General features: G+C 42.3%; 1 protein-coding gene across 7 annotated transcripts in view; it reads left to right on the forward strand.

Annotated features, from left to right (window-relative positions):
• Positions 1 to 19,918, forward strand: part of TSNARE1 (t-SNARE domain containing 1) — a 472,834-nt gene that overhangs the window by 263,253 nt on the left and 189,663 nt on the right. For all 7 annotated transcript variants that reach the window (XM_063405835.1, XM_063406108.1, XM_063405746.1 and 4 more), the window contains one exon: positions 16,601 to 16,673. In XM_063405835.1, the coding sequence (XP_063261905.1) occupies positions 16,601 to 16,673 (73 nt within the window). The remainder of the gene's footprint in view (positions 1 to 16,600; positions 16,674 to 19,918) is intronic.

Here is a 19,918-nt window from a genome sequence, read left to right on the forward strand (position 1 = left end):
ACTGGAACAGGCTCCTGTGAAGTTTTCTTGCTGTGTAAAACTCTCCTTGCTGGAACACTGGGAAAACAAGAAATTACCATTAAGGCATGAGCAAACTCAGCCTGAGACCCTAAACATTTTCCTAGGATGGTCATGGATAGACCAATGAGGGGATCAGTCTCTTCTCCAAAATAAATGAACAAGAGGAAATGGCATCAAGCTATGCCAGGGGAAGTTTAGATCAGATACTAGGGGAAAAAATCCTTCACATGGAGATTGTCAAGCACTGGGACAGGGAAGTGGTTGTGTCACTATTCCTGGAGCGGCTAAAAATGTGTAGATGTGGCACTTGGGGACATGGTTTAGTGGTGGCCTTGGCAGTGCTGGGTTAATGGTTGGACTCAATGGTCCTAAAGGTCTTTTCCATCCTAAATGATTCTATGGTTTTATAAAATAGGGGTGTTGTGGCAAGAAGGGAACTGTTTCAAGGAGGTCTAAAAAGCATTCCTTGAGTAGAATTTCTGTCCTCCTGTGCTTTGATCTGGATTGTAGCCTATTCTGGTGTGATTTAGGTAATTCTGGATGGCAGGAGGATCACAGCAATCAAGAGCACAAAGTACCTTCCCTGGGAGATGAACAATCCAATTTTAGGGAAATATTATCCCAGGAGCATTAATGGAGGATTTTTTCAGAGAAAAAGATGAAAAAGTCCAATAGTTAAGTGAAATGTTGCTGCACTCTCCTGAATTTTAACTTTTCCTCGCTAACACACTTCACATTATGGGATTATTATGGGATTATTATGGGATTATAATGTCTGTGTGTTAAAGGGGAAAGGAAATCCTCAGCGTTCATTGCACTCATCCAACTTCCCTTTTTTCTGGAAATAAAGGAGAAGATAGGGAAAGGTAGTGAGGGCAAAGAAAAGAAAAAGAAGAAAATTAAGATTGGAATGAAGCCTTGAAATTGGCAGCTGTCAGCAGCCCCCAGGACAAGTGATAAAATGCTGCATTAAAGTAGCTGCAGTGTGAAATGCCACTGACAGAATAACGAGGATGGGAAATCACTTTATAAATGTGCTTACCAGGATAAACAGATGTGACTGAGGGCAACTCCACTCTGTCAGTAAACTCTTGAAAGGGCAAAATTTATGGCAATCTATTTTCTGTTAAAAAAAAAAAAAAAAAAAAAGAAAAGAAAATAACTCCATGAAAAGATACAAACCTAAACTCAAAGAGGCTTCAGACAGAGGTGAGGGTTCAGTGCATGTGTAAGGGTGGGAATCAGGGCAGAAACACTCTCCTGTAATAAACCATTTTGAGAGCCCAATAAATCAACATGTGGCAGGGTGTGATGATGCTGAGGAAGGGAGGGGGCTGGTTCCTGGTATTTCACACTTTGCAAAGGCAGGAGCCACTCTACAGGCATGGCTTGGGGTCTTGCACGGGCGAAATGTGCAAAGGGATGTTAGTTCAGTTTTCTGCTGAGCTGAGGCTGGCTGGACATGATGGTGGCCCAAATTTAAAGGATCAAGGGGCCTTTGGAGAGCACTCTCAGGCACATGGTGTGACTCTTGGGGCTGTCCTGTGCAGGGCCAGGAGTTGGATTTGATGGTCCTGATGGGTCCCTTCCAACTCAGGGTGTTCTGTGATTCTGCGATCCTGTGTTTTTTGGGTGTGGTTATGGTAACTGAAATTTTATTCCATTTCTGTTGCAAATTGCCTCCTCATATTACCAACTAAAGAAATGCTGCAGTTGTGGTTTGTAAGGACTGGAAAGAGAGGAAAACCCATCAATTTATACTAAAGAGTCATCAAACAGTGAAAACTTATTGGTACCATACAAACTCCCCCACAATGGCTGTTTCCTCTTGCTTTTAGAAGTGTTTGAAGTACTTCAGTGACTTTTCAGCCTTGTTCATGAAGGGCTGATTAAAGTATTTTGATATTACTGAGTATTAATAAAAATTCCAATATATCTGTGACCTCAAGTTACACCAGGGGAGGTTCAGGTTGGATATTAGGAACAAATTCTTCAATGAAAGAGTGATCAGACACTGGAACAATTTTTCCAGTGAAGTGATGGAATCACCATCCTTGGAAGTGTTCAAAAAATGAGTAGACATGGCATTTCATGGTATGGTTTTGGGGACGTGGTATTTGGTCAAAGATTGAACTTGATGGTCTTGGGGTTTTTTTTCCAGCCTTAAAGATTCTACACTTCTGTATGATACTCTGTGACAAATCATAACATGAGGTATGGTAGATGTAGTCTAAAGTCCTCTGTGCTGGAAAGTTAATTTATTTTGCCCATCTGCAATTCCTTGAATGGAAAAAGCAATGGATTACCTGCAGTGTTAACAGCAGCTTCCTCAAGGTATGTTCAGTCTGAAAGCAGCTCCCCAACTCCAGTTCCCCCACCCAGCTTTTCCAGTGCTTCATCCTTTGAGCCAGAGACACCAAAGTGTGGCTGGGAATGAGCTGAGCCATTCCTGCTTCAGGTCCAGACTCTCACCTACCTCATTTGCAAATTAAAACAAAATTAAAACAGTCCACTGAAAGCTAATCTGAACACAGGGAGCACATGCTGAGCATGATTGAATATAAATGCTTAAAACTTTCTAATGAACTGGAGAGCTGAATCCAAGTTCTCCTAAATTAGCATTTCCTTGGGGAGGGGGCAATGCAGGTGGGAAGGAAGGCAGGGTGAGTGACTCTGCTGAGTGACTGGTGGGTTTAGAAGCACGGGAGTGTCTGCTCTGTCACTGTGGACGTGCTCGATGGTTTCTGAATGCAGCCCTTGGGACAGGGGCTGGCTGTGGTTTGCTGTCACACACAGCTGATAGATGGCACACTGTTGTCAGGATTCCCTGCTGCAGATGCCATTGTTCCTTGCTGGAGGGGAGACGCTGCTGTCTGATTGTTATCTGCTGCAATTTAATGCCAGAAACGCCTTTGTGGCTGTTGATAAGTCGGTTAAAGCTTATTGGGCTTCACCTTTTGTTTCTTTTGTGGACGAGGATGTTTAACAGGGCAAAGATTTGCCAAATTTGTCTTAACTGGGAAAGGCTGGGGGAGAGGTTCATGATTTAATCAGTTTAGTGATTGGAGCTGATGGGAAGTTTGTGGCTGCCTTCTGAAGCAGTCCCTCTCTCTGATTTCCACGTTTGTATTGATTGCATTGAATATTAGACAAGTGGAGTTAAGAGCAATCTTTAAACATCATCAAATCCTTTTCTCAGCTCTCAGACGGGATCAACAACCCGAATCATTAACTTCTTATATAGATGTCTCCTGTTGCAGTTTCAGTCCATGAATTTCTGTCATATGGAGGGGGAATGTGGAGAACAGGTTATTCCCTTCCTATTTGCAACACTTCCACTTGTCAGAAAAGCCTTATCACGTCTGTTGTGTCCCCCTCACCCCTCCAACCTCAGACATCCTGCTTTTTCTACATTGAAAACCACGCTAATTCCTATTTTTCCTATCAGGCTGTGTTTCTAACACTTTTGATCATTCCCATGGCTTTTCTCAGAGCTGTCTCCAGGTGGTCCCCCTGAGATTTGTTGCTCAAAATTGGACACACTATTTTATCTCACAAGTGCTAGTCTTGTCCCCAGCACCCCTCAGCACCTTTGCTTGTTTGTTTATTTCCCTTTACAGGACTTCTGCCCAGAAAATTGCCCATTACTATTCTTTATGTCTAACTGTAGAACTTTGTATTTTCATTATTTCGACTCGTCCTTTTTCCTTACAACATTACCCCATTTTAACGAGAACTCTTTGAATACTAATCATATCTTCTGACAGGCTCAAAAGATTTCTGAGCTTCACTGCACCTTCTTATTTATGAGCTGTCCTTTCTATGCCATCACCAAAACCATTCCTGAAAAATATTGGTTAGTCCTAGGTCCAGGAAAACCACATGAATTCAGGGTATCATAAGAAACCCCTCCCTCAGCTGCTGCCCACTCTGTTTCTGATGCAGCCCAGGATAGGGGTGGCTTTCTGGGCTTCAAGTGCACATGGCCAGCTCATGTCAATTTTTTATCCACCAGCTGTTCCCACCTCCTTCTCTACAAGACTGGTCCCATTCCATCTCCCAATCTCTTCAGATTCTGGGGATTGTCCCAGTCCGGGAGCAGAGCTTTGTATTTGTCCTTGTTGGATTTCTTGATGTTTAAATCCTTCCAGTCCATTGCCAAAGAGAATTTACTGATGAACAGATAGCTTAAACTACGATTTCTGAGCCAGTTTTACAGTATTTTCATCTAGACTTGTCTTGCTTTACTTGTGTATTTGTCATCTGCTGTTTTTCCCCCTCCTCAGGAGTTGCCCTGTCCTAGAAAGGTACCAGGTAACTTTTGACAAATGCACACTTCTTGCTGCTCCTTCTCTTGCTGTGTTTTTATGCAACCACAAAATCATACATTGGATTATTTCCCCCATCATCTGTACAACTGGGGCTGGCATTAAGATATCTGGCCTTTAATTCCCAGACTTTTGGATTTTGCACTGCTCAGACACTCTCTTTTCTCTCTTCTGATTCCCCATGAATTTTCAGTTTACAGCTCTAAGGTTGTCTCACTATTTCTCTAAAAATTTCACCTTAGTATTTATGAGTCCCAGACAGTTTGAAAATTCCTAACTCTTAATCTGAGCTCCACAATCCCAGTGTTGGCTCCTCATTGGCTCTGAAGTGAGCCAGGGCGAATTGCTGAGCAGAAAATGTAGAAGACATCAACATATAATTCACCAACTCTGCACTATAAATAATTCCTCCTTCCTCTAGAGATTAAAATGACCCAGACTTTGTTCTCTGAGAGCATCGTCCCCATCTGCCAGTGACACATAAGCAAAACTGTCAAAGTAAAATGAGTGATTAATTGTTTGAATTATATCTCCTTTGATCAGAGAGTGAGCTTGTTGTTCAGACCCGTAATTTTAATTACTGAATGGAATTGCAATCTGCAATTTTGACCTAAGAACAAACACAGGATTTCTGGATTTGAAGTGGCAGACAGCAGCTGGTATTGTACTGTTCCTGCAAACATAAGAGCTCCAATGCCCACGTGAGCATGAGCAGCAAACAGGAGGAGCTGGAAGCCATCGTGCCACTGGAAAACTGTGATTGGAAACGAGGTGGGATGACTCTGATGCCTTGGGAAGGCTGGCCTGGAACAGAGACTGGACAGAGCTGGAGAATCAAGTAGATAAACATTGAAGGTCCTTTAAGGGTACACCTTGGGCAGGACAAGAACCTAACCAAGGCTACACCCAAGGTGGACTTAATGTGGTCACACAATGGACACAAAATGGACCCATCACAAGATTTCACACTTTTATAAGTCCATTTTTTTGGTCCATTTGCATATTGGGGTTTAATGATCCAATTGCAGCTTCAGGTTGTGAGATCTTATCCTTTTTGTTTTCTCTCTTCAGTCCACCATTATTTGTGCTTTTGGGCCTGAAAATTGTACTCGTTGTCCTTGGTCTGCAGCAGGAAAAGGATTTGTTTTGTCTCCCCACTCTCTGAAGAGAGCTGAGTGACACTGAATGTGAGGCTCAGAACAGCACCTCTAGGCAGCACAAAATCTGGAAAACATGAAAGCTGAAACCTAAAGCATCAACTCACACAACCAGAGTGCTTCAATGGATCCCTGTAAACTCTTCAGAAGGGACAGCAAGGGAGGAGAGGCAGTGGGGTAACCCTTGTGTCTGCAGGGCTGAGCATTTATGGGTCAGGATAATGGGGAAGGCCAGCAAAGCAGATATCCTGGTGGGAGTATGTTATAGACCACCCAGCCAGGATGAAGAGATAGAAAAATTGCTCTAGAAGTGCCTGGGAGAAGCCTCGTGATCACTGGCCTTTGTTCCCATGGAGGAATTCAATTTACCCAGGTGTCTGCTGGAAATACAACACAGCAAAGAGGAAACAGTCCAGGCTGTTCCTGGAGCGTGTAGGAGATAAATTCCTGACACAACTGGTGAGTGAGCCAGCTAAAGGAGCTGTGCCACTGGACCTGTTGGATACTTTTAACCAGAAACTGGAAATTTTCAACTGGGTACTGAGCACAGACAATTGGAAAATAAAGTGAACTGTCACACAGCCTTTAGTGTCTGCCTTAGATGTTGGCACCTTTTATATGATAAAAAAGTGTGTGAGAAATGAGAGCATTTTGGCCTGCTTTTTCTATTAGAAATTTGGAGGTGATCCAGAAGAAAATAAATGAGGAAGAAGTATTAAGTATAATTTATGAAGAGAGATTACAGGAATTTACCAATTGCAGGCTCAGAAAGTGCAGCAGTGATTAGTTGAGCTATGATGACTGTGTTGAAATACTTGATGTGTAATACCATTGAAAAAAAGGTAGAATAATTTAAAATATTAAGGTTGAAGGTAGTAACAAATTACCAAGTTGTAACTAAAGACAGAGAGAAATAAATTAAACATTAAGAAAAAAAATCCTTGAACAATGAGATGAATCATTTTGGATATAATGGATATTTTTAAAACAGTCTCTCATGTATAGAATGGAGAATAAAACCATTTGAGGGTGTTTGGGAGAGTCAGCTTGCAGGAGGTGATACCCATCAACCTTTCTTTTCTGATCCTTTTATCTGCAGTTGTAATTAATTTGCCCTCAGATACCTTAACTCAGCATTTTTGCCTTTTAGGTAACCTGCATTATTGACTGAAAATGTGTAAGAAAAATGTCAACAGCAAAGTCTGCTGTCTATAGAGCCAAACTCTGGAAGAGCTTACAAAGACCACAGCATTTGGCTTTGAAATGCGCAGGGAAATGTAGCGCAGAGAGGGTTGGGATTTTCTTAATTGTATGGAACATGTATCTTCTTCTTGCCCAATTTGTACCATTGAGGAGAAGATGAACCTTGGGCAGACCTTGGATGTGGAATTACTCATGGAGCTGCTGCTCTGTGGAGCACATGATGGCAAACTCCTTTTTTTTGGCTGTGCCTCTTCAGTCTCCTGAAGAAAGAGGACAAGATCTCTCCTCTTGAGACCCCACCTGGAGCTCTGGGACCCCCAGCACAAGAGAGATGTTGACCCCTCCAAACAAGTCCAGAGGAGGCCACTAAGCTGATGAAAGGGCTGGAGAGCCTCTGCTCTGGAGACAGGCTGGGAAAGCTGGGGGTGTTCAGCCTGGAGTAGAAAAAGCTCCACGGGGAACTTCGAGCCCCTTCCAGAGCCTGAAGGGACTCCAGGAGAGCTGGAGAGGGACTTGGGACAAGGGACAGAGGGACATGACAAGGGGTGATGGCTTTGAGCTGAAGAAGGATAGGTTCAGTTTACATATTAGGAGGAAATTCCTTCCTACAAGAGGAAGTGAACCTCTGCAAGAGGTTTTCCAGAGGAGTTGTGAATGTTCCATCCATGGAGGTGCTCAGGGTCAGGCTGGACTGGGCTTTGATTGGCCTGGTCTAGGTGCCCTGCCCATGGCAGGAGATTGGCACCAGATTGTCTGTAAGGTCTCTTCCAGCCCAAACCCTTCTATGATTTTATGATTCCGACCTTCAGTGACCTCTGTAAGAGGTTGTGATTCCCTTCCTCTCTTGCACCAAACCCATGAACTCCATTTGTAATAAGGACTGAGTTGTCTCCAAACTCTGTACAGGGTACAGCAGCCTCAGCCATTTCTAAACAGAGGATTGGCAGAGTAGCAGTGAGTTGTAATAAGATGCTGTGTGTTTCCCTTGTCCCTTTGTCTTTCTCCTTTCAGTTAAAGTTAGATGTTCTTTTTTAATTTGTCAAGAATAAATAGAGCACCTAAATGAATCACTCTGTTGATAGCTGCAGATCAGACTTTGCAATCAGTATTTTATTTAAGTAAAAGAACTGAGCAGCAATTGATAATACATGACATTTTAAGATTGCTCTAATTGCTTGGCTTCCCAGAACACTCCTAAAAAGAAAATGAATTCCTCCATTGTATTTTTTTTCTGGCTGCATGACCCTCATGGAAATAAATCCAGAGTGGAGAATTAATAGTGCTGCAAACAAAGTGTAGAAAGTGTTGAAGTTTTTGTCATAATCTTTGCACGGTTTCTATTTTTGAAGATAACATACCACCTGCAATAAACTGCCTTTCCTGGGGCTGGTATCAGTCAGGGTGATAGATTACAACTACTTCCCTCACTTCTGCTATTAGTTTATACATTGCAGCCTGGGGCAGGAAGCAGGAGATGCTAAAGTCAGCCTGGAACAAACTGAGTTTGGAGTTTGCTGACGGATTTCCATATCTTTGGTGACTTGGTACTTCTCAGCAGCTGCAAAAAAATGGAGCTGTAAATATTAAATGCATTTTATTTTCTTATTTTAAAAAGACTAAGTGTCCCCAACAAACATTTTTATTGCATATAAAAAAATAATAACTTTTTTTTCATAGGTTGCTGTAAGAACTCGTATATCTGACTTTTTGCAGTTTGCTACTGTAGAGACCAATGGCTCCTTGGAGCTGTTAGAGAACAAAATAAATGTGCAATACAGACAAATAGTTCCTGTTGGACAGGTACCCACCACATGAAACACTCTGTGACAATTCCATCAAGTCACTGTGGTTATTGCCCAGCTCTTGCAGAAAGAAAAGGGATTTGTTGCTCATAAAAGCCTTTTCTTGGACAAGGCTGTGGATTGTTGTTGGTGGATAATTCTGCTCTGGTTTGCGTGCCTTTTATGTTAACCTTTTGAATTGTATTTATTTTTTGCTGTCGGGATGTCCGGCCAGCAAATTTCACATACCCTAAGCTACAATCTATATTTGAAATAGAAATGGATATCCTCTACTGGGAGAACCTTCTTCTTCACTGAGTATTTTTATTCCTGGTCTACAAAGGCCACAATGTCAGACATTTCATTATCTCTGTTCATTTGGAGTCCTTCATGTAATTACTTTTGTGCCATTTGATTAGCCTATATACATATGTGAATTAACTCAGAAGGAACTCCTTAATTCAACTCCAGGGCTCTGGGAAAGGTGAGAAGGCAGAAAATCCCACAGAAACTTTTCTAGCATATCAGAAAACAGAAGCAATATTTCTGATCCTTGAGTCTCTTTCATATCCAGCCCAAGGGTTTGTTGGAAAAGCAAGGATATTAATCTTTCTTTGGTGGTAGATAGAAACTTGGCTCTAGGAGAGCAAAAGTTTGGATTCGTAATGTGGGAGCAGAAACTTCCTTTTGCAGCCGTGAGAAAATAAATCATAGAATCATGGACTGGTTTGGGTGGGAACCTCAAAGATCACCCAGTTCCAACCCCACTGCCATGGATCAGGTTGCTCAGAGTTACTGCTTCCAAATTGTGACATCCCAGAGTCTTGTTCCAGCTGTGCTAACAAGGTACAGGAACAGCAGGCATTCAGTAAAGAGAAATAAAATTGCAGCACGTTCCCGTTTGGAGAGCAGGGCTGATGTTCACTCTGGAGAGTAATGAAGTCACTTCCCTCTTCATTTCCTTAGTGTGTGCGTCTCCCTTCCTCTTTCACCCTTTGTTGACTTTATGAGTGTCTGGTGGAAGAGGAGAGTGGTGGAGGTTAAGGAAGGGCAGGGCACTCCCTTATATACATAAGGGATACATAAATTCACATGCTCATCATGGGTGATTTTTTAAACATTCTCTGTTTACTCTGTCCCTCCAGTTTGTAGCATATTTTTTTATGTTTTCCACACCCCTCTGTCCCTCCTCTCCACTCTTGTGAAGCCCCACCTGGAGCACTGATTCCAGCTCTGGAGTGCCCAAGGCCAGGCTGGATGGGGCTTGGAGCAACCTGGTCCAGTGGAAGGTGTCCCTGCCCATGGCAGGGGTTGAAACTGGATGATCTTTAAGGTCCCTTCAAACCCAAACCATTCTGTCACTTTATGATTCTGATTTCATGAAGGCACAACTGCTGCATCTCAGTTTTCTGATGTGACCCATTCCTGCTCGCATCACTCCTGCTCTCCCTGATGTCAAAACTATCACAGCATTAACTTGAAGACATTGAAGACAAAATTGAATCAATGGAATCAACACAGCCTTTTTTTGCCTTTTTTTTTCCCTTTTTTTTTTTTGGTTAAAACTAAGCAAGGCAAACAAATTTTTCTTTTCTTTTTTTGTTTACTTGCCTGTTATCCCATCATATCAGTGTCTGTGCTTATCTTACACCAGTGTTTAGCCAGGAAAAAGAATCCTGAGATTTAAGGTCTGTTTTATGCTACTGTAGACAGAAACGGGCTATGTTTATATCTCTGCAATCTGCTAAGCCTCAAATGTTCACTTAACACCTGGTGTATGTTCAGGGCAAGTTAATCTTGTTAAGGGCAAGTTAATCTAAAATTATTAGTGTCTGTCTACATACAGTGGCTGTTTACACAGGTGGGAGTGTTTGTGGTACATGAATGTGTTTATGTGCCTGTATAAATCCCCACATGTACATGCACATAGGAATTCACAGACCTTTACAAACTGATGAATTTAAATGAAATTTGGGGTGTTAATTAATTTGAAGATCAGAATCAAAGTCGGTAAAAATAATGCTTTATGTGATCTTTGATGCTTTATTATATTTCCCAAATATAAAGCAAGGATATCTACATAAAAACAGAGCTATTGATGACCTCCTCCATTAACACATCTCCTGTTTCCACATCCAAAGGGTTTTTGAAAGGGCAAGCTACCTCTTCCCATGTTTGTTTCATTGTATTTCCCTTAGGCAACCCTGACAGGGGGAATGGCTTTAAACCAGTAGAAGGCACATTTGGATTAGATATTAGGAAGAAATTCTTCCCTGTGAGGATGGGGAGGCCCTGGCACAGGTTGCCCAGAAAAGCTGTGGCTGCCCCATCCCTGGAATTGTCCAAATCCAGGCTGGATGGGGCTTGGAGCAACTTGGGATAGAGGAAGGTGTCCCTGCCCATGGCAGGAGGTTGGAACAAGATGATCTTCAAGGTCTCTTCAACCCAAACCATTCTGTGATTTTGATTGTGATTCCATAATGAAACAACTGTCAGGATTTGTGACCCTGTGGGGGATCCACTTGGAGAACTGCAGCCCCTGGGAAGGACCCAGGTTAGAGGGGTTTGTGTCTGCCTTGAGAGGGGCCCCACAATGGAGCTGGGGAAGGGTATGAAGAGTAAATGACAAAGTGGATAAACTGACCACAGCCCCTATTCCCTATTCCCCTGTGCCCCAGAGAACATGGAAGTGAAGTGAGGTGAAGTCCAGGAAGAAGGGAAGGTTGGAGAGAAGTGTTTTAAGTTGTGATTTTAATTTTCATTACCCTACTCTGGTTTTGATTGGTAACCAATGAAACTGATTTACCCCAATCAAGTCTGTTTTACCCATGACAGTAACTCTTGACTGACCTCTCCCTGTCCTTATCTCACCTCAAGAGCCTTTTGCTGTATTTCCTCTCCCCCTGCCCAGCTGAGGAAGGGAGTGCTGCAGCAGCCGTGTGACATCCAGCCAGGGGCAGAATGAATAAAACACCAGCTGGCAGCTTGCAGGATCTCTGTTCTCACCCCTGTGGAGGTGCCCTCTGCAGTGGCCTCAGCTGTCTCCTACTAGCTCGAGGCATCTCACCTTCCAGAGCCTTTCCATTTGGATTTGGTGGGCAGGAACTCCTTCCTGTTGTGTTTCCTGAGCTGCTGTCCCCAGGTAGGGGCTGGGCAGTCATCCCAAAGCTCGGCATCACCACTTTAATTATGCAGCACAGCTCTGCACTCCCTGAGATGACACAGACCTCTAAGACCGCAAAAGAGAGAGGAAATGCTCACAGGCAAGAGAGGGAGAGAGAAACTCCACACTCTGGCTGTTGTTGAGTCCCAGAGGAGATCTAACTCAGTCTGTAATTGCTGTTCTGGATGGCTTCTGCCCTCCAAACAATTTTCTGCTGGTCTGTTGTTGCTTAGGCTGAATCAGGTTGATTTATTGAATGTCATTTTTTTCCTCCGCAGCCATAGACAAGAGAAAAATATTTGTTGAAAGGCTGTTGCAGCAAGATTTAGTTTCTGCCTATCTTGCATCAGAAGCTTGCTCATGTTTTATATTATTTTTTTTCCTTTTCCTTTCCTTCCCCTGTCTCTCAGAAAGAAATGAGGACAGACAAACACCATGCTCTGATTTGTCTTTCTGTGTCCATACATGGTGGACCACAGGGTAGGAGATGCCCCACGGCTGTTGCAGACAGGACAACACACAAGGAACATCTCAGCATCTCTTTGGTAAAACATGACTGACACAACAAAGGGCTCTTGGTTGATTTCTTTTTCCTTGTTTCTTTGTTTTTTCCCCCAAAGATAACAAGCGCAAGGGGTTTGTTTTGCTTTATTGTGTTTTGGAGTGCTTCCTTGTGCAGAAACAGGCCTTATAGGACATCTTTCAGGATCTCCTTGAGGTTTATTTTATAGCTCTCCTGGCTGCTTGCTGCAGAGTAGATGATGGCTCAGAATGTGACCTCGCTTGTAAAACTTCAGCAGCTCCTGAATATTGAGGCAGCAATTAATTTAAATGCTAATTTACAGTCCTTTAAAAAAATGGGTGGCTGGTTTGTGAGTAAACACAAAAGCACATGTGCTAAATAGGATAGACCACTGATACTTTTGATCCCATTTTTATACAAACCTAAGGCAAACATTCCTAGAAATGAGTGTGACTCTTCCGTCGAGGACCTGAGCTGACACTGATAGAGGAGGCTGGGATCTGGCTGTGTGTGAGAGAAGAATTATTGACTATACAAATTTGTCCTGTGTCCTTCTGAGGAGAACATGTTCCCCTCTCTGGTTTATTTAACACCATTCCCATGTCTGGAACACAGCAGTGTCCTTAGGATATCATTAAGGGCAGGATTATGTTTGAAGTTTTCAGTGTGAATAAATCTTCACCCCACAAAGCATGAGAGTGAAAGAGAGATTTGCTTATTTGCTGTCTTGGAAATTCTTCAGTAATGCACATACTGTGGGGAAATGAGCTGCTGGGATTTGTTGTTCTCACATTGGTGACAGCATCTGGGTTTTATCACCTGATTTGCCCACAAGTTAATTTCAAAAATGTTGAAATCTTTATCTTGTTAAAGCAAAAATTGGGAAATTGAAATTTCTGGTTTATCTGCAAAATCATATTTCCAACCGTTTTTGTGTCAGACTTGGAATTTTTTTTTTTTTCCAAAATCTCAGTACTATGCAGTGACATTATTCACTTATTGAGTCAGGTTAAGTGACTCAAACAGTCCTGCCATTTAAACCTAGTACTTTCTGTTAAGAACTTCCTAAACTAATTTTCCCACTGTGAGAATCAATCCTCAAACTTAAGGGTCTCAAATTCTTTCACACCTCTGATTTTCTCATCTATCACTTCTCTGCTTTTTTTTGGCCCACTTTAGCTACTGCCATTTAATTTTATTGTTGACTGGTTTAATTCTTTTTGTTCCAGAATGGGTGATATTAAATTCTGTTTACTGATCTGAACAATGGATTTCTCTTTTTCGGGAAAAAAGAAAAAAAGAAAAAAGGATTTATATGAAACAGTTTAAACCTGTCTCCCTCTTGCTGCAGAATGTAGAGAATGAATTGGTGCCAGAGAGGAAAGGCTAGTGTTAATTAAAACCCAGGGAGCCCCAGCCTAGTTAGCTGGCGGGGGGACAGAATTTTGGGAATGGTGGTGGCTGCTGCACTCCTGGGTTCTGTGGAGTCAGAGATTTATGAGGAGCTGTATTTCACTGTGAATTCTGCAAAGTGTGTGCAAACATGGGAAACCAAAGGCAATCTGATTTCCCCTAACAATCTCTGGTGCCTGGCCAGTTCAGAGGTACTTGGGGATGGAGCAGACCTGGCAAGAAGGAGCAGGAGGTAGCTCCGAGGTATATTCCATTATGGAAGGTCTTTATTTCTGGGTATTTTTTCTTTCTTCTATTTCTTCCTTTGTTTTCCTTACATATATCAAGGACTTGGAGACTTCACATTGCCAGGTTAAATTATTCAACAGATTTCTTGCTTCAGGTCAGGCTGTTTTTGTGCTCTGTGCTTTGTAACTCAGCCGTTTGTTTTTCCTGAAGTGCAGTAGTCGCGGTTTTTCCTTCCTCACAACCCAGCGCTGGCTCTCACTGATGCATATTTGCTAAACAGTAATTTTAAGTGTTATTGCAACATTATGGAAAGGATCTGTGCTCTGCAGCTGCAGATGGTTGGTTTCAAGTACCTGAATACAAATGGCAAAGCCGAACCAGCGCCGTTCGCGCACAATGTTGAATTTTCTCTCTCATTCTTCCCTGCCTCACGTAATACCTGGGGATCAGGACACAGACAGCCCAGCTCCTCATGGCTAAATCACCTGGGAAGGGTCCTCCACGAAGTCAATGTATCATCTGTTTTATTCCACTGGAAACTCTTGGGTTGGGGGGTGTGTGTAATTTGATACATTGCAGTAAACTCTGTCTAACCAAACGTACTTGCAAAAACATATTTGTGAGTTTTAAGCCACCTTCACTTAAAGTGCTGAAGAAAAAGCACAACAAAACACTGCAGACTGAAGTGTAGAAAAGATTGTGTTTATATTGCAAGAAACAGAAGCAAAAAATTATGTCAGTGACAATTTAGCCAAGAGAGACAAATTTGCATTCTGGGCTCTTTTAGTATTATTATTTTTTTATTTATATTTTCCTTAATCATCTTTTGCAAAGCATTTCAACAAGAGCAGAACAAGATATTAAAGTTAATTCCCAGTTCTTTGCATTTTGCTAAACTTTAACTTTCTCCCTTAAAATATTTTTACAAAAAGCTCAGAAAACTTCCCTAAACAAAACAAAACAAAAAAATCACCACTAATTTCTCCTCATTTCCCAGTAATGATTTACAAACACAGTGTTTAAGTACAATCTCAAATTACTTAAATTTCATTGTTTTGCAAAATATCCTGCAGTATTTACAAGTTAGGAATAATACCATCCATAATTAAAGCTTCATTATGCTTGACAAGTGAAGGAATGAAGTTCATTTTGTGGTGCATTATCCAGTCTTTGGCTGGGGGAATGTTTTTTGCTTTATTATGATTTCTCACAGCTTTTCCAATCTCTTGCTTTTTCCTCCATCTTCAGTTATTCAACAATTTGGTCTATTCTAGCACTCACAGTGGGAATCCCAGACCTCATTTTAAATTAATGCAGTTCTATTGCATTACGTGTTGAAGTGTTATGCCAGTTATATTCTCATAGCAAACTTCAGTAGGAGGACGTGGATTGATTTTGCACCATTTTCTAAATTTGCTAGTAGGGAAATGGAGTTCTTTATAAAAATGTGGTGGAGGCAATTGGATCTTTTGGGATGAACAGGAAAACCCAGAGTGGGCCAGGCTGGAAGGGACCACACTGGGGTCATCTGGTCCCACCTCCCTGCTCCAGCCATCCCAGAGCACAGGCACAGGATTGTGTCCAGACAGCTCTGAAACTTCTCATTATCCTGCTCGGATTTTGTTAGTAATAAATTCGATTAATGTCTGTCTGTTTGGCCCAGGATGATATTTGGAGGTTGAGGTCTCCTGGTCCTTATCTCAGCTTATGAACCCTTCATTGTATTTTTAGTCCCCTGCCTACTTACAGAGGGGAGTGGTAGAGCAGATTTGGTGGGTGCCATGGTCAAACAACACACAAGGTCCCATGGACTTACAGTTTTCCAACAGTCTGTGGAATCTCCATCCTTGGAGGCAGATAAAACCACGGCCCTGAGCACCCTACTTTAGCTGTCTGCTCTGAAAAGGGTTGTTGGGCTAAATAATTTCCAGAGGCTCCTGCCATTTCAATGTTTCTGTGATTCTCAGATTTGTACAGCTTAAAAAAATTTATACATCCATTTCTAGTGTCTTTTTTTTTTCTGCTCTGTAATGCTGCCTCACTGGTAGTGCATTTAAAAGTGTCTATATTATTATGTCTATTATTGCTAAATTAATTCTTTTTACAAGAGATGGTGTCATATGATGTCAACATATGCTCACATTTGCTCTTTTATATGGTAAATGTTCAGAAATGAAGGAAACAAAGTCATGGGTAATTTGCTGTGTTTTCACAGAGAAAATTTCAGAGCTGAATGTAGTTAGTTTTTTTAAAAAGAAACCCTACTTGAAAACATAAAAATGAATCTGTTCATCAAACAGCTCTTTCCTTATTGCCCTACCAATAAGGTAATTTCAGATTCAGGGAGTTTTTGATTGTATCTTCATCAGTTTATGAATAGCATCAGATGGATGCTGTGCTGAGAGATGGCCTTTTTCTGTGTAGGAGAAAACAGCCTGGGATGAGTGGCCTGCGTCACCAATAACTTTTTTAGAAAGAGAAGGGTTTGCCGCTGTTGTTTTTATTGTTGTTTTTCCTTAGTCCTCCACAGTTCTGAAACGCAGCCATAAAATCTGATCATTCCACTTGTTCCTCTCACAAAGCTTGAGTCAGCTGGCTGACTTAGATCCAGCTCTGAGGGAACTGTTTTAGAATGGGAGCCTTATAACTTTCCCTTTTACTTCCACACCAATGAAGATTTCTTGGTTTGCGTTTTTTTCTTTGCTAGGTTGGACTGTGGAACGTGCCTTTTATGCTTGGATATTCCCCATTCCTGGTTAATGTGAGGATTTCTGTCTTTTCAGAGTGACATGTTGGATGTGAACCAGATCATCAAAGACCTGGCCTCCATGGTGCACGAGCAAGGAGACACAATAGGTAGGTGTCACATGAAAATTAAGGGCTTTATTACCCTCTTCCACCATCTCAACATGATCTCATCCCTCACCAGCAGCCCTTTGTTGATGCTGTGATTATTTTCCCTGTGTTTTGAGCATTTTGTATGTCCAGGGATGTTTGGAGCTGACAAGCTGCCCTGTGCAATCAGGTTCTTGTGTCATGGACAGTTTGCTGGTATATTTAGCATAAAATAGAATTCACAGGGAGACGAATCCATTCCCTTCTGACTGCAGAAAGGAAGCTGGAGAATATATAACATTAACTGGAAAGGGATCCAATTCTTCCTTTCTACCTGGAACTGTAATTTAAAAAACAATAGTAGTGGCAATTATGATTATGATTATTGATGAAATTAGAGAAAATTAAGCAGCTTTGTGTTTCCAAAGAGAATTTTCATTCCACATAGCAGGGTGTGCCTAATTAAATTTACAGAAGCCTGACATCAAGATGTGCTCATATCAAATCTGAAGTTTCTGCCCATTAGCTCATCTCTTGTTCTCCAGCTACCAGTGACTAGAAAAAATTCCCAGAAAACTGGGGAAAGAGATGAGAGAACTCCTAGTCCTATCTTTAGGGGCAGCCCATCACTGAGAACCACCACTTCTTGTGAACAGAGAGATAAGACACTTTAGATCAGCTCTCTCTGACCTTTGTCTTTCTCATTGCTTTTTTCTGGTGATGTGAAGGAAAATCAGACTTTTTTTCTCTATCTCTTGTTTTTTTGCATGCACAATAATAATATGTGGTTCTTCTGAAACAACTGCCCACTTCCAAATTTGGGAGCGAATAGCCCTAAAAGCTGCCTGAGGGACCAAAACTCCGGGGCAGCAGGATTTGTGGGGACATTTCTCACCTGGAGGCTCAGCTGGAGTTCTCACTGGTGCTGCTGGGAGCAGGAGCAAGTCCTGAGACAGCCATATGCAGATTTTAAACCAGAAATTCTTCTCTGATGTTTATAAATTGCTCTGGATTTCTTTGCCGAGTTCATATTATCTCTGCAAATTTCCATTACCGTGAGATACTTTCACACTGAAATGAGTGATCTACACCCCTCTGAGAAACACCACTCAGGTTCACAGGGGTGGCAAAAAATATCAAAATTATATTTCAAATCAGTTTTAAGTATTTTTTTTCTTCTTTTTTTTTTCCCTTTCCTCTTGATGCTGGTTTGAAAGCTTATTTTTGTACATGGATAACTTTGGAGCCTGATTCATCTCTAAAAGCACATCAGATGCTAGTGCCTTGAGGGACATGACAACACACATCAGCTAGCTTCAAGATCCTCACAACTCCTTTTCTTAAGGCAATATTTATTATTTTAAGACTTTACCCATGCATAGAAGCCATCCCAGTATTAACTTCCCTGTAAGAAGCTGTTAGACTAAGTAGGACATTTTGTCTTTGAGCCAGCACAAGGTTTTTGTGGTGTTTTTTTGTTGTTCTTCTCCTTCCTCTTACACTCCAGCAGATTTTTAACAATTTTTTTAAGGACTATCTTTTAATTCTGACAGGCAATCGAGGTATCTTCCCAACCAATTGCTGAAGGGTCCCACTGCTTATCTTTTGACATTCACAGTACACAAAAATAAGGGAGATAAAGAATCAGGAGGCAAGAGATGTTGAAACCCCCACAGTGAAAATTCCACAGTGACAAGAGACAGCTCTCTTGGCACTTGTTTTATTTTTTTTAGTCCATTCCTCTGACATGCATGGAAAGAAAGCTCTGGGAAACACAGGGAAAACACAAAACCAGGGGATAAGAGATGAGCCCCTCAGCAAAATGGTCCCAGGGAAAAGCCCTCTTTGGTCCACTTGAGCTGGGGAGAATTGTGGGCAGAATTTGTGTGGTCTGTGCATGGCACAGGCAGAGTAACCCTTGCTTCTTACAAGAATCTAAAAGGAGTTTTTCTGGTATGTGGGCCAGTTTCTTAATAAACACTTTGATAACACTCCCCAGGGGAGTGAGGAATTTCTGTCATGCAGGGAAGAAACAGAATGCAGACTCGGGAGAGGATCTCTCTGTTATTTTATGTCATCTGCAAACGAACTTTGTGCCCAAGTTCCTGGTCATGGCATCTCTTTGATACAAATATTTAATTATGCATTACCATATCAGTGAGCCCAAGCCTTTGAAAGCAGAACGAGCCAATGGCCTGGGTTAGCTGGGAATCAGCAGAGCTTCCCCAGCACAATCCTGCGGGAGCTCTTGGCAAAAGCATCTCCAGTGCAGCTTCATCACATGGGCTGCTGGTGAGGGGAAAGAGGGCAGGGAGGAGGACACTTATAGGAGAAAACAATAATTTCCTGCAGAATTGGTGTTGCTGACATGGTTTGGGGCTCAGTGGGACCCTGTTTGCAGATTTGCAGCTGCTTTGGAGAGATAAGATCCACCAGATAAGGAGACATTTAGTAATGGTGGGGGAAGGAGAGTGTGACCAGCAGTCCTGTGGGAGCAGAGGACAGGATTGCTGAAAAAAGGACGTGGGATGGTGTGGCAGGAAGGGTTTCCAGAGTCACCAAAATGAGGTGTGAGCAGGGTCACCTTCACACCTGGAAGTGAGCAGGGAAATGCCTGCCAGGCACCACCATCATGGACAAATATCCCAAATCCTCTGCAGGAACTGAACATTCTGGGGTGCTAAATGCAAACAATACAGGGGATATACCTGGGGATTTAGAGATCTGTGTGAAATTGCAGGGCTACAATTGTGTTGGGAGCCTGGAGATGTGGTGGGTTGGCTCCTGAGCCTTGGCTCAGGCTCTTTTAGGAAGGGCAGGGTAGGAAAATGAACAGGAAGAGTTGTCCTTTATAGAGAGAGCAGCTGGAGTGCACAGGATGCTGCCTGGGAATGGATGAGAAGCTGATGGAAAGTTGATATGTCAGGATTAAAAGGAGGACAGGCAGAGTGGGTGAGGCCCTCTACAGACAGACAGACAGACAGAGAGACAGACAGGAACAGTCTCACCTTTGCGGGCTCTGGTCCTCACAGGGGATTTCAACCACCCCAGCATCAGCTGGAAGGACAACACAGCAGAGCAAAAGTATTCCAGGAGGTTCTGGTGTGCATTGAGGACAGCTTTGGGGATCTGATGACAAATGGCACAATCTCCAGATGGCCAGCAGAGGTTCATCTCCACTAAGTTTTACTGTCATGGCAGCAGAAGGATTCTGAAGCCAAAGCATCCGAGGAGTAAAGGCTTGGCACTGTGAGAAGTAAATTATG

Source organism: Prinia subflava, chromosome 1, assembly GCF_021018805.1.
Source record: "Prinia subflava isolate CZ2003 ecotype Zambia chromosome 1, Cam_Psub_1.2, whole genome shotgun sequence".
In the NCBI taxonomy this organism is placed as follows: domain Eukaryota; kingdom Metazoa; phylum Chordata; class Aves; order Passeriformes; family Cisticolidae; genus Prinia; species Prinia subflava.